Source organism: Pinus tabuliformis, chromosome 2_1 (genome assembly GCF_031772625.1).
Source record: "Pinus tabuliformis cultivar Carrire ecotype Pingquan chromosome 2_1, CPIR1, whole genome shotgun sequence".
NCBI lineage: Eukaryota > Viridiplantae > Streptophyta > Pinopsida > Pinales > Pinaceae > Pinus > Pinus tabuliformis.
Genome location: NC_142299.1, coordinates 630,023,234 through 630,047,267, shown reverse-complemented (window position 1 = coordinate 630,047,267; position 24,034 = coordinate 630,023,234). Strand labels below are relative to the sequence as shown.

At 35.2% G+C, this 24,034-nt stretch overlaps 1 protein-coding gene across 1 annotated transcript; it reads right to left on the bottom strand.

The window, feature by feature from the left end:
• Positions 1 to 11,113: 11,113 nt before the first annotated feature.
• Positions 11,114 to 12,455, bottom strand: LOC149202122 (endochitinase 4-like). The gene is made up of 3 exons (XM_089399902.1): positions 12,066 to 12,455; positions 11,810 to 11,924; positions 11,114 to 11,658 (listed from the first exon to the last, which is right to left on the bottom strand). The coding sequence occupies exons 1-3, from the start codon at positions 12,400 to 12,402 to the stop codon at positions 11,373 to 11,375; spliced, it is 738 nt and encodes a 245-aa protein (XP_089256028.1). The 5' UTR covers positions 12,403 to 12,455; the 3' UTR covers positions 11,114 to 11,372.
• Between the last annotated feature and the right edge of the window lie 11,579 nt (positions 12,456 to 24,034).

The window sequence follows — 24,034 nt, the reverse complement described above, 5'->3', positions numbered from 1 at the left end:
ACTAAGTAATATAGGCAAATCTTGCACATGAGCCTATAATACCTTAATATTAATCTAAGATCTCATTTTCAAATCAGATTTGAAATGATTTAGATTATGAGCAAGGATCAGTTGATATATATATATGAATGGGTCTTCATTTTGAATTAATTTCGAAGTATTATTTTTTGTAGCAAGAAGAAGAGTAAAAGAAAAGTGTTACCACAAAAGGACCGACACTTGCAATACTTATGGTTTCCATATAAGAGAACCAGCCACAAGAGCTGCCACTTAGATATATTTCAAAAAATACTCCACAATAACAAGCTCTTTAGAAAAAGAAATAATTAAATAAGACTTTTCAGAAGATGAAAATCTTGGAGATGTACCTAAAGTCACAAAATGACTTGTTGATAAAACAAAATATTTCACTCCTTAATTCTACATAAAAGAAAACAAAAGGCTACATAAATTGAGATGACTTCATCCTATGAGAATTAGTGAATGTTTCAATGAGGACATGCAACATATTTGGTTGGGGGAAAATGTTGGGTTTCCAGAACGTCATATTTTTAGCACTCTTTTCCTTCACTTTTAATCATATTCCATTATCATATAACCTTACATTAAGAAAGAAAAATTGTGATTATATATGGGTTTAGAATTACTATTTTGAAAGTGTTTGTTTTAGTATTTTGAGTGAGTTCATGATTAAATATCAGAAAAATAACACATTTGCACTTATATCTAAAGGTTGAAAGAGTTTCTTGATGTTTGTAGGCATATGTGAAAGCTCCAAAAAATCCATATTTCACCACTTAGCCTCAAATTTGAATATCCTCTTCAACCCTTGAATATTCGAGGAAGATTTGAGATAATCATTCAAGCACATTTGATGGAGAAGAACCATGAAAGTTTTGATAAGATTTTTTATCAAATATTTTAGATATTTGTGAGAGGATTTGTAGATATATTACTTAATAGGTATTAACACAGTTGTAACCACATGAGACATTTGTGGATCTAGAAGATATTTGTGGATGTAGGACAATTTTTTGGATTGACATTTATTAATTAGTTATCTTATTTTTTATATAAATATGTGTTCCTTCTCTATTCAAAGGGGGAAACTCTTGGAGCATACATCTAAACTATAATGATGGAATAAAACACATTTCATAAGTTCTTGCGTCATTTGATTTATAGTTTTATATTCTTGTTTTGTTATACGATGTAGTTATATAATTAGTTTCGATTATTTTGTTTATTTTTAGATTAGTTTATTTTGCATATTGTAGTAGCACTTTGCTTAGCATTGTAAGTTTGAGCCTTTAGCACTTGATAAAAGATGGTGATCTAGCAATTTCTAAGAAGTCAAATTCTGACATAGGTTTTGGGAAAACTAAGACAAATCTAAAAAACTAAAAAATGGGTATTGTACAAAATGAACCCTTTAGGAGATTCACAAGAATTTAATAAAAACGATGCACAATTTTGGAGATATGCTTGGATATTTCAAATTTATTTTCCTAGATTTCATGTTGTGGCCAATAAAAGTAACAATAGAAGAATAAATTTGAACTGTCCACCAAATTAAAGAACAAATAACTCATTCTAATCCTAAATCAATATATTTTTTGAAGTCATCACATTTGTTTAACAATTTTCTAATATCTTTTAGTTAAGAAATAATTTACGTTATAGTGATAACTTAGTTTAGGATTTGATTTAGATCATTGATGTCTAAAACATTTGTATTGATAGTTAGCTTGATTATTGAATTGCATTTGATTGAGTGAATTTCTTTTATGCTTTTGGTTTTCATATATTTACATGATTTCATAGAATAATTTTATATGTTTTCATTGATTATATTTTCCTACTTTCATAGATTAAAATTCCAATGCTTTTCTAGATTAAATTTCCATTTATTTCCTAGACTAAGATTTCTATCACTTTACTATATGAGATTTCCATTTCTTTCCTAAATTAGATTTCTATCGCTTTCATAGATTAATATTTCATTTCATTTCAATTTACTCACTTTCGTAGAGTACAAATTTTTTTCATTGTAATTTATTTCCATTAGAATTGAAAGCTAAAATCCTACCATATACAATGTTGTATACTTCACAATTTTACTTGCTTGGATTGATAATTTAATGTCATATAATAGCATGGTTACCTCTTATCCTTGATTTGTAAATATTTTTATGTGTTGTATTTATCTTCCTTGAATCACCTTGTTTTATTCAATATATACAACTTTCATTAAATGTTTAGTGCTCAGGCTAGGGGAAACTACAAATAGTTTTGGTTATGCTTGCGATCCAGCCTCTTGGCCTAGCACATAATTAGTTAGGATGTTTCTTGTAATGTCATCAATAAGGTAAATCCATTTGAAAATTATTAATAGAGGTTCCACCCTTCCTAGTTTCTTACCACCAAGTGTAAACCAACTTCCTTGGGTGGTACCATGTTTGTGTATCATGTTTAATGGAAAACAACATATTTTTTCATGAAAATACCTATGATAAAGTGATTTGAACCCACATTTCATGGGTGAAAATTTATTTTATGATTCCTCTATAGGAATTACTTTTCCAAATCACTAGTCTAATGTTCACTTATAATTGACATCATTCATTAATTATCTATATCACTTATTTCCACTTTGTAAATAATATTTAGACATTTTTTATCACTAGCCTAATTATCTAACTCATGCCCTAGATGTGAAGGCTTGAAGATTGAATCCTTAGGGAATTTTCATAGCTTGGAGGTTTTATAGGGAAGGAAAATTCTCTCCAACTAGTAACCGAAGCTAAGCCTCAAACCTCTCATCCCTTTTAACCTTATATGCCTCCATCCAAGCAATATGATATGAATTAATCTGTATCCCATCTAAAAACTTCACATGTAACAAATCACACCAACTTAGATGATCATCCTTTCACTATCTCACATAAGTGGTGAAATTATCATAAGAGCAACTCTCAAACTATGTAAGAGATCTTGTATGTAAACATTTTAATTTGGTCAAATTACACAAAAATAAAAACAAACAATAATAAAATAAAATAAATAATTATAAAAATTATAATTATTAATTAAACCATTTTGACTCTCTCAAATTACATAAAAGTAAAAATAAAATAAAATAAAAAATGATTATAATTATAATTAATAATTAAACCATCCTAAATCCATCTTAACTTTGAATCTACCAAGAGTCAAGAGGGAATCTTGTGAGTTGCAAACCTCGTTTAGAGTGAAAAGAGGTTTGATCTCTATTGACACATGGTAGATCCAAAGTTAAGATGGATCTAGATTAATACTTTACTTATTATAGAAGTATGAGAACATAAATGTAGAGATATTAGTTTTCAAATCTTAAACTATATAATCATTCATAAACAATAGTGATTCCCCTTTTCCCTTTCATAATTTATGAATCTTAGAAGTAAGAATGACAATCTAAACTTATAGCCATTAATTTTAAAATAATTATTTTTTAACATTAAATTATGAGATCATTCATATATAATAATTGTTGGGTGTGGAGCCTAATTATCTTCTTGATTCATATGTTTCAATCGCATTGGACACTAGTTCCTAAACAGGGTGACAACGTCGCCTACCTGATAGCCATCAACGGTGATTAGGGGGGGGCAACGACTAAAAATAGATGAAAATATTCCTTGTAAAATATTGTAATTTCGTAGTCAATCTAGGTCGCTTGTTAGGTAGATGAACTGACGGTTAGAAGTTATGTTAATTTAGGGTTTTTTTCCCTAGAAGGAAACCCTCGATTTATATGAGGGAGTTTTATTGTGACTATGCATTATTATTCTGAGCAAGAGAGAGAGGAGGATGTGTGAGAGCGAAGAGGAAATTACAATGGATATGTTGTGGGTTGCATCTCTTCATTTTGTTGGATAATATAAAATGAAGGACTAGTTGTTTCTCCAAGGACGTAGCCCAAATTGGGTGAACCACGTATATCTATGTCTCTCTTGTTTTATTCATTTCTCTATTTTTGTTTCCATAATATTTTATGTATTTCATTGGTCCGTAAATTAATTTCTAACAATAATTATAATTTTTAATAATTATTATAATTATTAATAACAAGTAGACCTTTGTAGATGACAAGAAAATATAACCTTGATGGAGGGTGGTGAACATAGTGTATGATGCCTAGCTCAAGGAGGATGTTGTCCATGTGAAGGTCGCGTGAATTAAAGATGTGGAGCATCCATGACAAGTGGCATCAGGATGATGGAAGTTTCGAGAAGTTGAAGAGAAGGTATAAACCTAAGGTGCTAAGTTGTTTCTTACATTACTAGATTATTGGCATGAGTGATAGAGAGGGTGGTAATATCGACGCTAAGTATGCACAAGTTGCCAACATGTGCATGCTCATTTGTTTAGGTAGCTCAGTTTTGGACGCTACTAGTGGATCGTGGGATCCACCATGGAATGTGTATGATCAGATGACTATTAGAGTAGTGTGGGATCCGAGGGAGAAGGTTCGTAAAAGAACGAAGTGCCATTTTGCAATGGGAGTTAGATTTTTTGTAGTGTTGGTTCAACTAGAGGAGCACAGTCTTTGGCTAACCCACCAAGACTTTGCTGGTGACATGGTAAGCGTTGTTCCTCCTATTTGGTTTGAGTTTTACTTGGGTTGTCTGGTAGGGATATGTTTGGTGTGCTCTACTTTGTTCCTCCCCTTGGAGAGTTCTTTTCTCCTGTGAATATTTGAGTCGAGGCATAGGGATGGAGGAATTAGGTTTGATATTAGTCATTGGGGTTTCTTTGGGATTCCTTCTTATGGACTTGGTGATAATTCACACCACCCTTTAGGGCAAGGACAATCCTGAAGTATTGGGCATGTAAGCTAGAGTTGTGTAAGTTGGAGCTATTTCTTGGTTTTTCTTTCACATGGGTGCTGGAGCAAGGAGTGGGTGGGTGTTGGTTGTCCGCTAGACCTGCATCGGAGTCCCCTTCCTGGTGTTGTGGTGGTTTGGTGGTAATGTTGTGACAACATGGAAGAGCCCGACGAGGAGTAAGGCCTCAAGGCCAAGAAGGGGAAAGGTTTGGTTGGGGAGGAGTAGCGGTTGAAGATGGGGTTTTGGCTATTGAATTGGTGGACGAGGTGGCCCAAGACCGGGCCCAGTCATCTGGTCAGGTGGAGCAACTACCAATAATGGAGTCCTTGGATAAGTAGCTGAGAGGTGTATCAGTCGCCTTAGTGGAAATGTGGTAGCAGTGATATGACAACAAAAATGAGGTGGTCGCGTTCCTAAATGCCCTGTTAGCGCTTGAAATTTCACCTTAGGCTGAGAAAGGCAAACCTCAAGGCAACATCAAACCATTTAGCCTCGTAGCTAGCCCTACGAGGCAGGAGAAGGCTCTCTCCGGTCTATCTCGGTAAAATCTTCAATAGATGAGATGACCAATAGGGTAACACTGATTTTAGGCTAGTAAACTGATCAAAAAGGTTGATTTGGGGTTTTTAGGGTTTTGGTGGCAAATTGAGGGGATGGCAATTTTGGGTGCGGGGATTGGACAAAGTTTCTGCAGGGGGTTCTTTGGGGCGAGGTAGGAGATAGTATTGATGCCTTTGATTGAGGTGGATGGTCAGGAATGAAAGGTGAGGAGCTAAAGAGAGCAAAAAATAACTTTGAATTCTCTTTAGACAGTAGAAAACATTGAAATTAAACAAACTTAAAAGCAGAGCATGGCAAGCATGAATTCTTACTTTAACACTTCATTTGTTTAATGTGCAGAAGTAAAAGAAAGGAAATGAGTCACATAACAAGCTTACAAGTACATTGAGAAACACACCATCAACACATAGGTCCACAAGAATCCCAAAGAGGACTGCAAAACCCTGGTCTTCCTTAAGCAAAAATTGCAGAGATACAGTGAATAATACAATGATAGCTTCTCCCTCAAGGGTCCAACCTTCCAGTCCCTGAAAATGATTGAGAAAATAAATAATATAGGTAAACCAACCTCTTCCCTTGCCTCTAGGGTTCGAGCTCATCCTTCTAGGAGCTGTTTCAACCACTTCTAAACTAAGCACTACAAACTAGGCATTCAAAACAACTTGCCTCTATAAGCTAGGAAACCAATTCATTCATTTAATTTTCACCCTTTTCATGAATGAATCTTCTAGAAGAGTTACATAAGAGTAAAAGTGTCATAAAAGTACAATAATTACATCAAAGAGGATCATAATCCAGCCCAAAAAGTCAAACAGGGTCAAACTGCGATTTTCTGAGCTGTATAGTGAATTTTCGAAAAATCTGCCTGACAGGGAGCGCGCCTTTGGAGCCACTTTTGGGGCACTTGCAGGTGTCCAAATTGGGCAAGAGTAGGCTTGTTGGAAAGGTCTATGAGTCTACTTTCCAACCCAACTGTAATTTCTGAATTTGGAGTTCATTTTCCTTGTCAAACATCAAATCTCCCAAGACTGCTTTCTGTAACTCAAAAAAGTGGCAGAAAGTCATTTTTTGCTAGTTTTTTTACTTTCTGGAGGCCCAAAACTTCATAAAATCTCAAGTCCATTGATGAGTATGTGTAACTTTGCATGAAAAATATAGAAATGCTGAGTTTTTTCAAAATGGAGTTGCCATGATGAAGGGTCGCGCGGGGGGTGAGACCTGTTAATGGGAAAAACCTGCAAATTTCCTGAAAATGCCAAAATTCACCCAAAATTCTCAAAATTTCTTGGGATTTGTGCTGTGGCTGGGCTATTTAGTGCCTTGGTCCTTCAGTGAAGCCTCGACCAAGATATGAAGGCGATCGGGCCTTTTTCTCCGTTTTAGTGCCTTGGTCAACCGCCTTTGAAACATTTTCATCTTTGCTTTGCACACATGCATTCTTGCCCAGTAATGGTTCTTCATGTTCCTCAGCAATTTCTTCTCTTGGTTGGCCTTAGCCAATAGCCTCTCCAAGTTTGCATTTACCTAGATGAGCATGGACTCTCGATCAGCGGGCAATGGATCACCAGGTCTTCTTCGGTTCAAGACTCGGTCACTACGAATCCTCCACAACTCATCAAGAGTTTTCTCATCCTCCAACTGTTTGTTGCACTGCTCTAGGTATGAGATTGTCCATTGTGCACCTTCTAATCTCCTCTGCAAGGCATCATTTTCAGCTCTGAGGTGCTGAATGATCTCCTTTTCCTCTCGGCTAGGAGAACTGACATCTAGATCAATAAGCTCTATATCCGGAACACCTGATGGTCCCTCATCAATCTTGGGCTGCTTGCCCCTCCCTGGTACCTGTGCTGCTGAAGAAAGCGAGGCCCCTTCCACCTGATGTGGAGATAACACTCGCTGAGTCGATGAAGAAGGCGAGACCCCTTCCACATGCTATGGAGAAAGTACTCGCCTGGCTGCTGCAAATAAGGCCCTCTGGCCTCTCTGATAAGTAACCAAAGGTGAAGAGCTGACATGTCTAGTGACGGGGATGTCATGCTGCTGTGATGGTCCTCCCTCCTCATGAATAACCTCAGGATGTGGCGGTGATGGTGCTGTGAAAAACTCGCGAGAGATGAACGCCTCCCATGAGATGCCCTGCTGAGCCAACTGATGTAATACCACTAGCTGAATCAAACCATAATGGTAAAGGCTCCTGTACTGCTGTGTCGGGCTCTTCCTCTGCATCATGGACACCATCTTCTCAATGTTATGATAGAAGAAAACAGGGATGTTCATCATCCTCACTCGGGTGAAGTGCATCAAGAGGCGAATATGGTATGAATATACCTGTGAAAATCTGCCCTCACAAGTAAAATAGAGCATGATGAGCCTCATGATGGGAGCATACTCACTCCTGAGAAATCTGAAGGGAAACACTCCTGTCAAGTGTCTCATGAGTGCTGGTCTAACGAAAGGCTCAAAATGAACACTGTCCAACACCTTGCACTTATTCCACACCTCTCCAACATTAGGTATCCCTGTAGCCTGTGCAATCACCTCAGGTGTCAATGTAAAGTCCACCCTGGCAAGGTTGACATGTCCATCATGCAAGTGTAAAACAAACAGGCGAGCCAACTCTCTGTGGTGTTGAATCCGAGAGATCCTCTCACAAAACTCATAGCAAGACATGTACTGGAAACATGAGACTGCCATAGGACAAGCTTGTAAACCTGTCAAAGAGGTGGGCTCCTCTCGCCTATGATGACCACCCTTTCCACCCTTATTAGGCCTCCTCTGTATCTCAATCTATGAAGCTGATGCCTGGTCATCACTCTACTCATAGGTTTCGGTTTCTGACATTGTTTAAGGAGCAGAGTGGACAAAATGTACTGCTGTTTCTGCCTGTAAAATGCTGATTTATATGTTGTTTCAAGGGGACAAGGAACATGAGGGGAATGTTAGGGGAGGGACATTTTTTAAAAGGAAAATGGGAATACATGTATACAACAGGGAATTTAGGGAAAAACACTGCAAACATCACTGCATATTAAATACATGTGTTTACATGGGTATTATGAGGGGTAGGGTTAGGGATTGATTTTTTATTTTTTAGGGAAAAGGGGTAGGGTTTGTTTTCTTTACAAATTTAAAAGGGAAATTTACATGGAAATACAAGGAAAATGAAATGGGAATGAGGAAAAATGATTACAAGGGAAAAACCATTGAAACAGCATAAAACCCTAGCAAATTTTTACAAATTTAATATACAGCCATATGGAGCGTTTTCTCTTGCAAAATTTGATCATTAAAAACACAATCATGATGTCCTTCAAGCATAACCAGCAATCATTTCCAAGTTTAGAGAACCTACCTCAAGCAATTTGATGATTTGGAGGGTGCTTGAACAAATTTGCAAAGGGTTTGGAAGGGAGGTCGCTGACGGGTCGCGCGCCTCACCCAACGGGTCGCGCGGGCCTGACGGGTCGCGCCCGTTATAAAAATACACTGCGGGAACCCTTCTGACGGGTCGCGCTCCTCTGACGGGTCGCGCGCCTGGCCTGACGGGTCGCGCGCCTGGCCTGACGGGTCGCGCGCCTGTCAAACGCCCGAATTCGCTCAACTTTCACTCCTTTCACTCAATCACTCGCCCAAACTCTCTTGCAAGTGTCTTGGATGCACAATGAGAGTAAAAGGAGGGAGATTGGGTCTTTATAGGTTTCATTTGAATAAATTTCATGCTCAAACCCACTTTCTAATGTTTCTCTTTGACACTTTATAAAACTGACTTTTTTGGTTTCCTTTGTCCTGAAATTGACTCATTTAGTGCTTTGGCTTGATTCTTTTTGCAGGGAGATCATCTGAGGGATCTTGGCAAGGGGACCAGGGTTGCATACTGTCCGCTGAAGTCTTTTGAAATTTCATCACTTTTTACAAAAATTTGAAAAATGACCTTGGCTTTAAGAACAGAGTTTTTAAATCCAAGGTGAAAATTAACTGTACAAGATAAAAACTTCGAACAAACATCTTTACAATCATCCCTCTGGCTTGCTGAACACTTATTGACCTTCAGAACATGACCTTGTAAACATACTTGACCAAAACCCTAGACCTAGGAAATTGACCTCAAGACAAGACAAGACAAGCTTGAAAGAGCTTAATAACTAGAATGACCTGATCCAGCAATGCCAAGAGGGGGACAAAGACACCAGCTCCTCCATCAGGGTTATGGCATGCCTAATGGAATGCAAAAATTGACACTGATGAGACACCTACTAATGCAAATGCAAAGAGCTTTGATCGCTGATGGAGGGCTACAAGACCGACTCTAACATGGCCTTTAATACAATTAGTAGGACATTCTGGACTCCTTGACGTCCTTGCACTAGAGCCAATGATGATCTAATGAACATCTACAGGAGTTGAAGGTGTGCCTTACTCATGTGGAATTCTATGCTCATAGGGTTCTTGGTCCTTCTGTGGCCTTGAGTGCTGCTCATGCACCGATTTTTCGCCTCGATCTACACTAACCGTTGATTGTCTTCTTGTTCTACATGTTTTCTAGTTTACCTAGCTTTCTTGTCTCTAGCAATCATGTAAAAAGTGGTATTTTCTTTTTAGTTTTTGCATCGCTATTCTAACTAGCCAACCTAACCTGATCAAAGCAAAGCCAAGAAAGCCATGAGCTTTATAAATATCTATTATATCATTTGACAAATTATAAAAAATTTGACCAACAAAAAAAATGTCAAGAAAATATATAATTTATGCATGAACTAAAATTAAATTTAGTTTAGAATTTTACACTTTGGTTATTGAAATAAAAGATTGCAATTTAAATGTTCACATATTTTATTCACTCGCTAAAATAAAAAAAAAAAATTCATATTTTATTTTAAATTATAAAAAATGATATCAAAAATATTGTTTATTAAAAATAGTAAAATATTAATATTTTTATTTAATATGTAAAATAGCTGGAATTTTTTTTTTTCCTCAAAACATCTTTATATTAAAATATTCCACTATAATATTTTTTTTTATTAATTACTTATAAAAAGTCGCTATAATAAATTTTTTTTTTAATTAATGTTTTTAAAATGACTTTTTATGTTATATTTGACGTTAAATATTTCAATCGTATATATCAGGAGTATATTTTAACGGTTTGAATGTTTTCATTTAAATTTAATAATATAATAGTAATTTTTTATTATAAATAAATTTTATAATTTAAAAAAAATATATTTAAATTTAAAAACTAATCTCAAAACCTAAAACATCTAGAGTACACTTATATACCATAAATAAATTTACTATTTAAATATTCATACTATATCCCAACAACCTTCGCTCTCGTCAACGGCATGGTAGAGATACATGCTGAACATACCTCTGAAATTTCCACGATAATAATTCATCATCATATATATATACAGCTACGAATTAAAATTTCTCAATCAAAGGTATATATTCGTTGAAATAAAGTAATTACATCCGAATAAAATGAATTTGAAGTACTTTATAGCTTTGATAAAGAGAGAAAAGATGTTTTGCTTCTATATTTATTTACAAATAAAATAAATAATATCATGGTGTGGAAAAAAATCATGTATAGGTCATTTTGATGATGAATCGACCGACCAATTTAATGGGCAATATTTCATTTAAATAGTAATAATGTAGAATAAGAGTCCTGCAGTCCAAATATGAGCATTTTTGTCTATATTAATTTGACAAAACCACCAATATTAGGTGGCAACATATCCTTGGAAATAACGTAGAATAAGCTTCTTGGATTTTAAATATGAAACAACATTAGCTTTAGACTTACTCCGCGAATAGTAGCTATTATATTTAGCCTCAATCTGTTTATTGGCTGCGACAGAATGTAGGTTCTTCGAACTCTTTTGAATACATTTATTTGATGGAGATAAAGAGGCAGCAGCTAAGTAAGTAATCCTAACAGCTAAGATCGCTTCCTGGATCTACGCCAAACTGGCTGCAGTAATTGATGTAATATTTCACGCGGGAGACTGCACCAGAGCTATTGCAATCTCCGGAATGCATTGCTTGAATAGTTGCCCCGAATCCTTGCCCGGATGTAATAGTAGAGTGGCAATTGCTATCCAACATCCAAAACCAGACAGCAGTCTTCCATGAGATTGAATCATCCTGAGCTACAATGTCAGGGTTATTCAGGCCATCGAAGCCCAAGTAATTTCCAACCTTACCATAATTATAGTTCCTGAAAATACACTCACGACAAAACTTCAAATGGTCAATAACCCAACATTCAGGACAGATTCAAATTCCCTAAATACCATAAGATTCAAAAGATTTGTAATTAGTTTCAGTTGACCCTTGTAATTGTTAGGAAATCATATAAAAACAAATACCATGAGAGTTGAATGGGTCCACGCCCATAATATTGCTCTCCAGTTGCGCAAGGATATTGCGTATTGGTGGAATCACAATAGTCGCTTTTGCTTATCTGCTCGACATAGCATAAACCTGTCAATCAGTCATTATATATGTTAACGCAGATAAACAACGAATTCAGAGATGATACCAAAGAATAATAAACAACCAATTCAGAGATGATACTAAAGAATATATATATATATATAGAAAGACAAGGTATGTGAGACGTACTGGCAGTCACGTGAGCAGCGTTGGCGAAGAAAGCAGCTAGTTCTCTTTTGTTGTCATCAGCGGTCCCAGTTGTGCCAAAGCCAGAAAAGGCATTGGCGGCATTGATGAAGTCATTGTATGTATAGAAGTTCTGTCCTGCGCAACTATCATCAGCAGCAGATAATATTGCATTGAAGAAATCTTGGGTAACAATATCCCCAACATCATCAGCAGCAGATAATAATGCATTGAAGAAATCTTGGGTAACAATATCCCCAACATCTCCTTCGCAGATGGAAACAACATAAAGCGCAAGAGCAAGCCATAGAATTAAAACACTCCCGAGATAAGTTGCCATATTGGAGGCTAATATCGATCACTACTTTTGTTATAGGTGAGACAGACCTAGAGACAAACAGAAGCGCATTGCTCTAAAGTGAGAAGACATTGTCTCCTTATATAGCCTTATAGCCAGATTGTTTGTCTTTTACAGTCTCATGTAATGCTCGACGACCTGCGCCGTTCTGCAATCTTAAGGAGTTTTTAGTTTTTAATATCTTTCTGATTTTTCTAGGTTTTTATTATTTTATGTGGAATAAGACAATTTCTTTTCCAATCAACTTTATGGGTTTTCTACGTTTTTTATTATTTTATGTGGAATTCCACATTCTTTTTTCGATCTTTATGGATTTTCTATGTTTTCATTATTTTATGTGGATGATTTTTCTAGGTTTTTATTATTTTATGTGGAATAAGACAATTTCTTTTCCAATCAACTTTATGGGTTTTCTACGTTTTTTATTATTTTATGTGGAATTCCACATTCTTTTTTCGATCTTTATGGATTTTCTATGTTTTCATTATTTTATGTGGATGATTTTTCTAGGTTTTTACTATTTTATGTGGAATAAGACAATTTCTTTTCCAATCAACTTTATGGGTTTTCTACGTTTTTTATTATTTTATGTGGAATTCCACATTCTTTTTTCGATCTTTATGGATTTTCTATGTTTTCATTATTTTGTGTGGAATTAGTGGGATTCTGTTTTTTTTTTTTTTAATTACGAAGTGCAGGAGTACTTCGTAGTTGTTTTCGTGAGACTACTCTTTTATATTCATCAAATAAGTGTTGTTTTCGTGACACTACTTTTTTTTATTTATCGAAATGAGTGTTCTCACTGCAGCTCATCAATTGTAGTTGTAATTGTTTTCACTGCAGCTCATCAATTGTATTTGTAATTGTTTTCGTTTTTTTATTGATCAAAAATAAGTGTTCTCGCCGCACATCATCAATTGTATTTGTGATGGTATTTGTCTATTTACACGACGGGGGTGATAGCACTAATATTAATGCGAGTGCTTTGTGAGGCGTGGACCCTTAACAAATGGCGTAAATTAATTATGCGTGGTAGAGAATGGGCAGCGGTAATTCGATGTTGCACAATTAAATGTAAGCTCATATTCTGTGTCAAGGGTACGTAATTTGTGTGAAAGGTGGTGAGGTTGCTTTTCCTTTGGCCTCCTCCTTGGTTTAGCTGGTGTCGTGGTTGCTAGTGCTTATGTGGGGGTGTGGGTATAGTTGTTGGTCTTATCAAGGTGTTCAATTATTGTATATCAAATGGGGAATTGGGGGTGTGGGTATAATTGTTGGTTTTATCAAGGTGTTCAATTATTGTATATCAGTGGTGTTTGTTTTAAATGGTGTGCTTTGGCAAGTGAGATATTGTGGTTTATTTTTTATTAATTGCTTTACTCTTTGTTTTAGGTCTATTTCTCTTCAAGGTAGTGTAACTTTTGATGGGTGTGTTGGAGAATTGTACTTTGGTTGTTATTTTGTGGTTGTTAGTGGGGTTTAAATTGGCTTACTCCCTTGGTGCATCTAGATTTTATCCTACATTTACATATTGTTCTTTTGTGCATTTGCATTTGTTCTTTTGTGTAGTCTCAACGTTATTTCTGTTGATTAATCTTTGGTATTGCGTCCAAGAATTCTAGGTGGTTATCCTAGAAATGTTCTTGATTCTTGGCTTTCAACTTGTTCGAGGTGAGTAGCCCACTATTTTCGCAAAGGGCGGTCAGATATTGTTTTCTTCCTTATTTTGCTTAGGATTTGGTGAGGACTTTTGAGTTGTATGCCTCTTACTTGTAAGGAATTAGGCTATGTACCTGACTTCAGCCTTCTATTGTGGCATTAGGGTGATGATTTTCTAGTTTTGCACTCACGTGAACAAGCTTTAGTTGTGTGCCCATCTCATTACTTTGTTGGTCAAGGGATTTTTCCTTGTCTGATATGTTCTCTGATTTAGCACCATGCCTCCTCATTCAAGAATGCAAAGTAGGAGGGGTGGTATGACCTCCACTAGTTTTAAAAGTACTTGTCCTTTTTCTTTTGATTATGTTAGTACCTTCTTCAATTTGGTTCCTCTCGAAGTTCGTAGAGAAATTCTTCTCTTGGAGGCTAAAGTGAGTGAAGAGGATCCTTATCATTTGGATTCAAAGCTTCGGTTTTCGTGTTTCACTTTGAAGAGGATACCAGACCCATGTAGATTAAAAAAGGTTGCATTTTTTGTATTCCCTTGTTTTGTAACACTAGTAGATGGACACTTTGCTTCATTTCATTTTTAAAGATAAACAGGTTGAAAGTTATAATTTGTTCTCTAGATTGGAAGATATTAAGTGTATACTAGGTCATCAACAATGATGTCTTGATAATCTGGATTCTTGAATGGATCCAGTTGACGGTTTTCTTGTCTTAGATTCAGCGTCTGGAGATCTCACAAACCCTCCTATTGATCCTCGTGATTATATTGACTATCCTATGGACAATGTGTAAAATCTCACCATTATCTCCTTAAATCATGATTAACTTCTAGAAGCTCATGTTCAAGGACATTTTTTGACTATATCGATTGTAGTTTGGTTGCTATGTTTTGTTACTAAATGCAAACTATCTAGTGGCCTTCCCCTTCTTGTTGGTATGGTATATTGTGATGTTCATTCTCAGGCTCTTTCTGGAGTTCTCACCATGCTATTTTGCATTTTGACTATCGATGGATGGATGTTGGTTGTTTTTTGTTCGAATGATAGTTTCAATGAGAGGGTCAAGTTAATCTATGCGCATTTAATGGGTATTTTGGGTTCTTGTGGCAAGATTGTACCATAGTTATTGTTCTTAGATTTTCTTGTTTGGTGGCAACTCTTTGATACTTTCCTCTTTAGGTCTTTACAGCTGCATGCAATTGGCTGACTTATTGATGGTATTCACATAGGCTCCTTTTTTTTGTCTATACTCTATTTACTCTCACCCTGTGGGCTTTAGTAATAGTGAGCTTTTGGTCTTGGTTACTATTTTATGTTGTATACTCTTGCCCTGCTTGCTGATGGATCCTAGTTTTTTATGGTACTAGTGTTTTTTACAACTAACATGGTTCTTCTGGATGGGTTGGTAACTTGTTGGGTAATATGTAATCATAATGTACCTCCTTTTTTATTAATAAGTAAGCTTCAACTTAAGTTTACAATATAAAAAAATGATATTTATCTAACATAATATTTGTAATTACTCTCATTGTATTTGCAATTGTATATATCTATTAAGATTGTGAAATAAAATATTTTTTTTTTTTATTGTTTTTTATGATCTTTGTTTTCAATCTTTTTTAAGAATCAATAATTTTATGAAAGCTAAATTTCAAATATATTTACTAATTTACATTTATATAATTATTTAAATAATTTTTCAAAATAATATAAATAAAATATTATCAAATTCAAACAACTTTATTCAATATTCCATTTTAACTATCACAATTTGCAATACAATAACATGGAAATCTTAATTTCAAATTCCTCACCAAATAACTAAACTCTCAAATTTTGAAATTCCAATCTTAATTTCAAGTTCCTCATCAACCAATTAAACTCTCAAATAAATAATGATAGGAATACTTTAGAACCATGGTTTTTCCGAAATCCCAAAACATGCCATAATGCTTATCATGATCTAATTGTTATTGAATTTTGATTGCATGTACCAAATAATTTTATCCCTATAATTGTAACAAATGTATTTTTATAAATTTATTTGACATCTGTACTCATTTTTCAAAAAAATATGTGATCATGTACATATTTAGTAAAACCTATATACTTTTTGTTAGCGGATATAAATTTATGAGAAGCTAAAGCAAGATGATCATAGTTTTCATATTTAAAATGTGGATATTTTCAAATGCTTTTTAGAATATGATTATTTTTTCATTTAAAAACTCCATGAGTCATATAAAAATTCCTTAGCCTTTAGATGGGCTTTTATCTAAATCCTAGAGCTTTTTGATTGGTTGCTATGGATATTAACACATGGTTGTAACCACATGAAACATTTGGTGATCTAGGAGAGATTTATGGATATAAATTTATTAATTAGTTATATTAGTTTTTGCATAGATTTTCGTTTCTTTTCCATTCAAAAGGGAGGAACTCTTGGAGCATACACCAAATTATGATGGAATAAAAAACATTTCAGAAGTTCTTGAGTTATTTAGTTTATAGTTTTATATTCTTGTTCTTTTACAAGAAGTCGTTTTATAATTCATGTAGTTTTATAATGTATGTAGTTTAGTTATCTTATGTTTTAAATTAGTTTATTTTTCGAATCAACAATATCACTTTGCTTAGTGTTGCAAGTGTGAGCTTTCAACACTTGATCAAAGATGGTGATCTAGATTAGCAGCAATTTTTTAGTAGTCAACTTCTGATGTGGTTTCTAGAAAAACTAAGACATAGCTCAAAGAAGTAAAACATGGGTTTTTTCAGAATGAACCCATTTAGGATAATTGTGAGAATTTACTGAGAACACTATAAGATTTTGGAGATATGGTTGGATATTTAAAATTTACTTTCCCAAATTTCATGTTGCGGCCAACAAATATAACGATAGGAGAAATAATTTGAATTTTCCATCAAATTAAAGAAGAAATCACCCATTCTGAACCAAAATCATTATAGTTGTTGAAGCCATAACAATTCTTTAACAATTCACTAATATTTTTTAGTTTAGAAATAATTTACGTTATAGTGATCACTTAATTTAGGATTTGATCTAGATCATTGACGTCCGAAACAACTATAGTGATAGTTAACCTTATTATTGAATCACATTTGATTAAGTGAGTTTGTTTTTTATGTTTTTTTTTTTTCCATATATTTACATGTTTTTAGAGATTAGTTTTATATGTTTTCATAGATTAGATTTGCTCGTTATCCTAAATTAAATTTCCAATGTTTTCCTAGATTAAATTTCCATTTCTTTCCTAGTTTAAGATTTCTATCGCTTTCGTAGATTAGACTTCTATTGCTTTCGTAGATTAGATTTCTATTTCTTTCATAAGTTAATAGCTCCTTTCATGTCAATTTACTCGCTTTCATAGAATATAATTTACTCATTTTCGTAGAGAAGAAATTTCTTTTATTGGAATTTATTTCCATTACAATTGAAAGTTAAAATCCTAACAAATATTGTGTTTGTACTTACTTGGATCAATAATTTACTTACTTAATTACTTACTTTGATCAATAATTTAATGTAACAAAATTTACGACATAATTAAATTAACTGACATTTTTGGCATTGTCGTTGGGGAAGTATACATAGGATTTAACCTTGAATTTAGATTTTTCTTTAATTTACGCAACTTTGAAAAGGAGAAATGGTAAGAAAAATTGTAAGAACCTGCACATCACAATATGAGGTTTCTCCTAACCTTAGTTGTTGAATTGCATCTCATTTTTAGTTGTATCCATTTTGATTTGCATAAGTTTAATTTCATTCATTTTAGAGTGAATTTTAGAGGTAGAATCATTAGAGAACAAACTTCAAGAACTTCAATTGCATAACACGTTCCATCCCCACTATATCACATGGTGTAGTATGGACAACATCACCATCCACATCATGGATTTCTACTTTTGCCAGTAGAAGAAGACCACCTCCTAGAGGTGGAAGAGGTGGCAGAGGAGGTACAAGAAATGGATGAAAATCATGAAAAAAATGGAGATCCTTTTGGATTTCCCATTCAGGATACTAATACAAATCTTCATATGAAGAACATCTCTTCATGTATACTTCGCAACTTCGATGGTATAATATCATAGGACAAGGAAATATTTATTTTTGAATTTGAAGTTGTAACAGCGTCCTCCCACATCTACCCAAGTAACCATCCAATCGGGGTAAACGAGAAGTTACTATGATATGATTCGACTCCCTATGTTAGATTTAAGGAACAGGAACCGATGGAACACATCACACAGACCTTCCACATCAATTATAGAACTCCCAAGAACCATCCCAACCACTCTGGTAGTGAGCCCCTGATACCAACTAAATTTTTAGTGCATTAAACCCGTTGACGCTCCCTTGATATGCGAAATGGTGCATTTAGAAAGCTTTGGACACTCCCACAACAAGGGCATGGGTGCGTACAGGGACTTTTTTCCTAGTGTTGTTCAAGTGTCTCTGAAATTTGTGCCACTTTTTCAGGCCCATAGCCCAAGTCATTGCGTAGAACTCAATGACACCTTCAGGAATGAAATTTCATAGTAGAAAAAAGATATATTTGAAAAAAAATCAACAAGGACTAGACCAGATGCCTACTAGCCATGACATGATATTCACCAAACATGTCACAAATATGTAATCTACAGGTTTAAACAACATATCTAAGTGTAGGGGTCTCATACTTATCTTAGAATCGCTAAGAAGCATTGTTCCCTTATATCATTAGTTGAATTATCATATATTAGCTCATAGATACATTGTTAATTCATTTACAAATCAAAACATGAGGAGAGCCATACATCATCATTGTCATAATACATGCTTATAACCAACATAATAACCACAAAAATATCAATGATACATCAGCCATAGAGTTCACATATAAACCAATACATTTACACATAAGATACCAAGGAAAGAACCTCTTATTAATGAATGCAAAAGCCAACCCAGTATGGGACTACCACATTCCACCCGACCATAGATTGGCTGAGCCAAATATCTCTTCATCCAATCACCTCTGTGGCATATTCCAAACATGAATGTGGGACTCAAACCAAAAGAACTAACTAGAGCATCTCGAGGCTAAACCACCTGACCCTCATCAATAGAAACCAGGCTTTATCACAATCCACACTAGATCACTAGGCTAAAATAATGAACATGTAATAAGAGGCTTTACAATGATCTCCACCACATCACTAGGCCAAAATAAGCATGCATTCCACCGGATTTCTCCACCTACACCGTGATGAATTTTCCTGCCTCCTAGTCTCAAGGCTTTACCAGAATCCACAATCTGATCCAAGGATCACTATGCCATAACCCAGACACCAGTCTCTCGGCTTTACCACAATCCATCGCAGATCATTAGGCCATGACCGAGACTCCACTCTCCAGGCTTTACCATACATCCCATCCTGATATTACTAGGCCAAAATAATGAACATGTAATAAGATGATTTACCATGATCTCCACCACATCACTAGGCCAAAATAAGCATGGATTCCACTAGATTTCTCCACCTACACCATGAGGAATTTTCCTGTCTCCTAGTCTCTAGGCTTTACTAGAATCCATAGTCTGATCCAAGGATGATTATGCCATAGCCGAGACAATAGTCTCTTGGCTTTGCCATAATCCATCTCAAATCACTAGACCCTGATCGAGACTCCACTCTCCAGGCTTTACAGTACATCCCACCCCGAGACTACTAAGCTTTATGGAGACCACTCACCTCTGGGCTTTACCATATATCCTGCCATTCACCAATCGAGGATTGCTAGCCCACCGAGGCACACAATACTTGGCTTTACCACAACCCACAATTCGGTTCTGGGGTCACTAAGCTAGTGGCTTTACCACAATTGAAAGTCCAGTTCAGGGATCACTAGGGCATGTGTTATTTATTTCATATATCCACCTCACTCGACTTCAAATCCATCTAGAAATCTAGCTCAACCAAAACATGAGAACGCCATCGCACCATGGCTATCCAGAAATGGCAAAACCCATGCCATAAAACAAAGAACCACATTCAATACCATTCATGCCAAATCTAGCAAGGAAATCACACATGCAAATCGATACCTACAAAGAATCTTTTTGTAACTGCTTTTTCATGCTCTTCGTTGCTTGCTCCTTCCTTCCTCTTGCCTTCTTTTCCTTTCTTGGTCCAATGCTAAAATGCTCCAAGAAAACTCGAAGTATCTAAGAGCGAGAGAGAGAGAGAGAGAGAGAGAATAATGAGATTTCCACCAAAACATGTCCAAAAAATCTTTCCAACTGGTCCTCAAAAGAATTTTTATCAATGAGGCCTCTATTTTCTTCATTTTCCATTATTTTCGTTCAATTTCCTCCTCACATAAAACCTGTGACCTTTCACCTTCCTTTTGTCATAATTTCCTTTATTTTCATAAATAAATGTGCCAAATTTCCATTTTTCCTTTCCAAAACCTTTGCCATTTCCTTTGCCAATTTCCTTAGCCATAATGAACATCCATTATGATTTTTTTCCCAACATTCATCTTGGAATACATGTCCCATGACCTTGGGCTTATATATTTTTACATGGATTTTTAATCGGAGGTGTTATAGAATCCTCCCCCTTTGGGGAACACCATGATTGGTGTTCAATGACACCTATAACCAGCAAGACCATTGAAAAGAAAACATACTTCCCATGGAGCTTTATAACATAGCTCGTTGTAGTATTTACAATGACCATCTACTGAAACATGACAAACATATCATTTACTGGATCTTTATAACACATCTCATTATGGTATTTACAATAATAACCACATATACACACATACACATTTTCTTCACCCAACAAATATTCATATTGTTTATGGAGCTTTATAAATAGAGCTCGATATAGTATTTACATAATACACACATACACACATATGCATATTTTCTCAACCAACAAACAAAAGGATATGATGCATGCATCAACAACAAGGGAATATAGAGGCTCACACCTCAACCCTCAAAGTAATACCCAGATTCTCCTCGTTACTAGGAAGTCCAAAATCCACTGCAAAGTCAAATTCTACATCCAATGTCCAATGCTACAATATTGCGCCACTTTTCCTCTCAACGAATAGTTTCCAACTCATTGTTCTAGTCACACTCCTAATGTGCATCTGATTTCATCTAGAAATGCTAATGACAAAAAAAAATCCATCCTCAACCTTCCCTTCTTTGCTACACAGTCCCTACTACTAGAGGATCAATAATAAATAATAAGACAACAAGATATTATGGAATTATGGCACAAATTGTGGAACTCCAATGATTGAGAAAATCTAGGAATGTGTTCCACTAATCAAGGGAGTATATCCACTAGTCAAGGGAAAGCTTCCTCCATCCATGGGGAATGATTCTTAATCATTTTTTATAAGCACCAAGTCAAATTTTCCTCTAGGGAATGATTGAGAAAGTCTAGGAATGTGTTCCCTGCCATTTAATGCAAATTCCTAGTATTGGGTACTAGATCCACTAATCAAGGGGTTTTGGTGGGGAAAGCTTCCTCCATTCATGGGGAATGATTCCTAATCATTTTGTATAAGTACCAAGTTGAATTTCCCTCTAGAGGGATATATTTTCATTAGTGTTATTGGGGAGAGAGCTTGTATTTTGCAGCTCCATTGTATTTTCTTGCAGGGATGTAATTCTATTGATGAAAATAATGAAGATTGGTGTCATGTTTAGCTTCTAAATCTTGTTCTCCTCCATAGGTCTCTGAATTTCCTTGGTCTTGGCCATCCTAGGAACCTCATAGCCCTTTTGTATCATTTTCTTTCCCTCTTTTCATTGCTTATTCACATGCATCTCTTGTTTTTATTTCTTTCTATTTTTGCATTTACAATTAATGATTTCTTGTTGTAGGATTGAGTTAAATAGTTGATGTAAGTTCTTTTGCAGGATCACAAGCATTATTTCATCCTTGGAAAAGTTTTGGAAGTTCATAGGAATCATTTAGTTGCTTGGATTGCTCTTCTTATTCCCAAATCTAGATTGTTGGGCCTCCTTTTTAGCAAAGAATAGTAAATTTTTGCTATTTTTTAGCGCATGCTAATGAGATTCAATCGAATTGATTCCACTAGAATTAGATCACAAAAAAAAAATTAGTTCATAACAAGAATCACCCCATTTCATTTTCACTTGATTCGGTTATGCATTTTTTATATTTACTAGCTCACTAGTTCTTGAATTTCTAGATTTTCGGCTAGTAATATTTTTATTTTTATTTTTTTTTGCATGGGTTAACAGAGGTATTTTTGAGTGATTCCACTTGGAATAGGGACCTAATACATCCTAGTTAATAACAAAATTTGTCCCATCCAATTTGGATTTTATTTTTAAACCCTCACCAATTTCATCATTTCACAAGGAAACTTCTCCAAGTTTTTTGAGCAAATCCATCCATCTCCCAACTTTGGTTTTGAGTTCCGAGTGATCCTAGGAATTTTCTCACTCCATTTCACCCATCTATCACCTTCCTTAAGCCTTCCATTACCTCCAACACCTAATATTTCTCTCTTGGCTGTATCTTGTAGGTTTACTGTAATTACTACAGGATCATCCTGTAGGTTTTTAGTACATCCTATAGGTTTTCCTGAAATGGCCTGTTTTGAGGCCGAATTGATGGAAAACCTCTAGGAAGCCACCAAAAGCATCCCAAGGGTTTCCCACACCATCCAAAAATCTCCTATCCCTTCCATCCAACCTCCAACATCCTTAATTCACCGGCCACATCACCAAAAGAAATTAGTTTGCATACTTGATTTTGCATGAAAAGACGAAAAGACAAAAATAGATTTATTTCAATCCCTTTAGTTGTACATTAGTGATGTTTGATGCTTCTTACTTCCATGCTTAGATAGTATCACTTGTTTCATGATAATTTAGCATTATTTCAAAGCACATTTTCTTGGCAGTTAATTAGGAAATGGTGTGATTTAGCATTGAATTTCCATCTCTTTCCTTGTACTTTCTTTCTTGCAATAGGTTAAGGCTCCATTTCAAACATTTCATTTTTTGTAATTAGTTTAGGATTTGAATTTAGTACATGCACTCCATTACATCATGACAACAAAGGAAGAACACATTGTATGCCGCACATATAGTGCCGACACCTCTTAAGTTTGTACGAATCCCGGGTTGATAATTAAAGTCAGTAGCCTTGGGAGTTGCAACATTCTTGTTGCAATGCCGAGGCTCATCAATATGGTGACTTATCTTTGTAAATTATCCAATTAGATATTGTAATAGCTTCCTCCAAGTACTCAAGTTTAAAATTATTGTTTCTTATTGCTATAATTTTATAGTCCCACCATAACACTACCTTGGCATTATGAGGGGTATTTTGTCACAACCACAAGTATTCTTCATGATAGTCATAAAATATAACCTAGTCACCATGGGAACCCCTAGAAATGACAATGATACAAGGAAACACATATTCCTCTAATATCACCCAGGTGCAATGGGTAACATATTTGATAAGTAAACCACACGCGAGAGTATGATGTAATAGGAAAATTCCCTACTTGAACATACATGAAAGGTATATGAAGGCTTGTGCAATTGAAAATTTCAAAAGAATGTTCACAAAGAGAGTTATGGATTGTGTAATGAATTGGGGTTCTAGTGGAAATTTTTTACTCAATGTAATCCATTTGAGAGGACTCCATGACTGCCCAAATGCTACTACAAGTAAATAGATGGGTGTTACCAACATTGTTGGGAAGCCTTTGGATAAATATTTGTCTCTTCCATTGCCAGAAGTCTTATCCATCTTCAAATCATTGCTAGACATGGAATATTATTTCCAATCATCAAAATTCCTTCAATTCCAACATAATAACTCAATCTGCCTCCTTTTGAGAAGAGGAAAATATTAAAGTGACTTCTTTAAAA

What these genes read in the sequence shown, in the direction of transcription:
- LOC149202122 (XM_089399902.1), bottom strand. Translation starts at nt 12,402, where the DNA reads ATGGCAACTTATCTCGGGAGTGTTTTAATTCTATGGCTTGCTCTTGCG. An exon ending in CGCTGCTCACGTGACTGCCA is followed by an intron (nt 11,925 to 12,065) that starts GTACGTCTCACA and finishes ACTGATTGACAG; the next exon opens with GTTTATGCTATGTCGAGCAG. An exon ending in GGACCCATTCAACTCTCATG is followed by an intron (nt 11,659 to 11,809) that starts GTATTTGTTTTT and finishes GTGTATTTTCAG; the next exon opens with GAACTATAATTATGGTAAGG.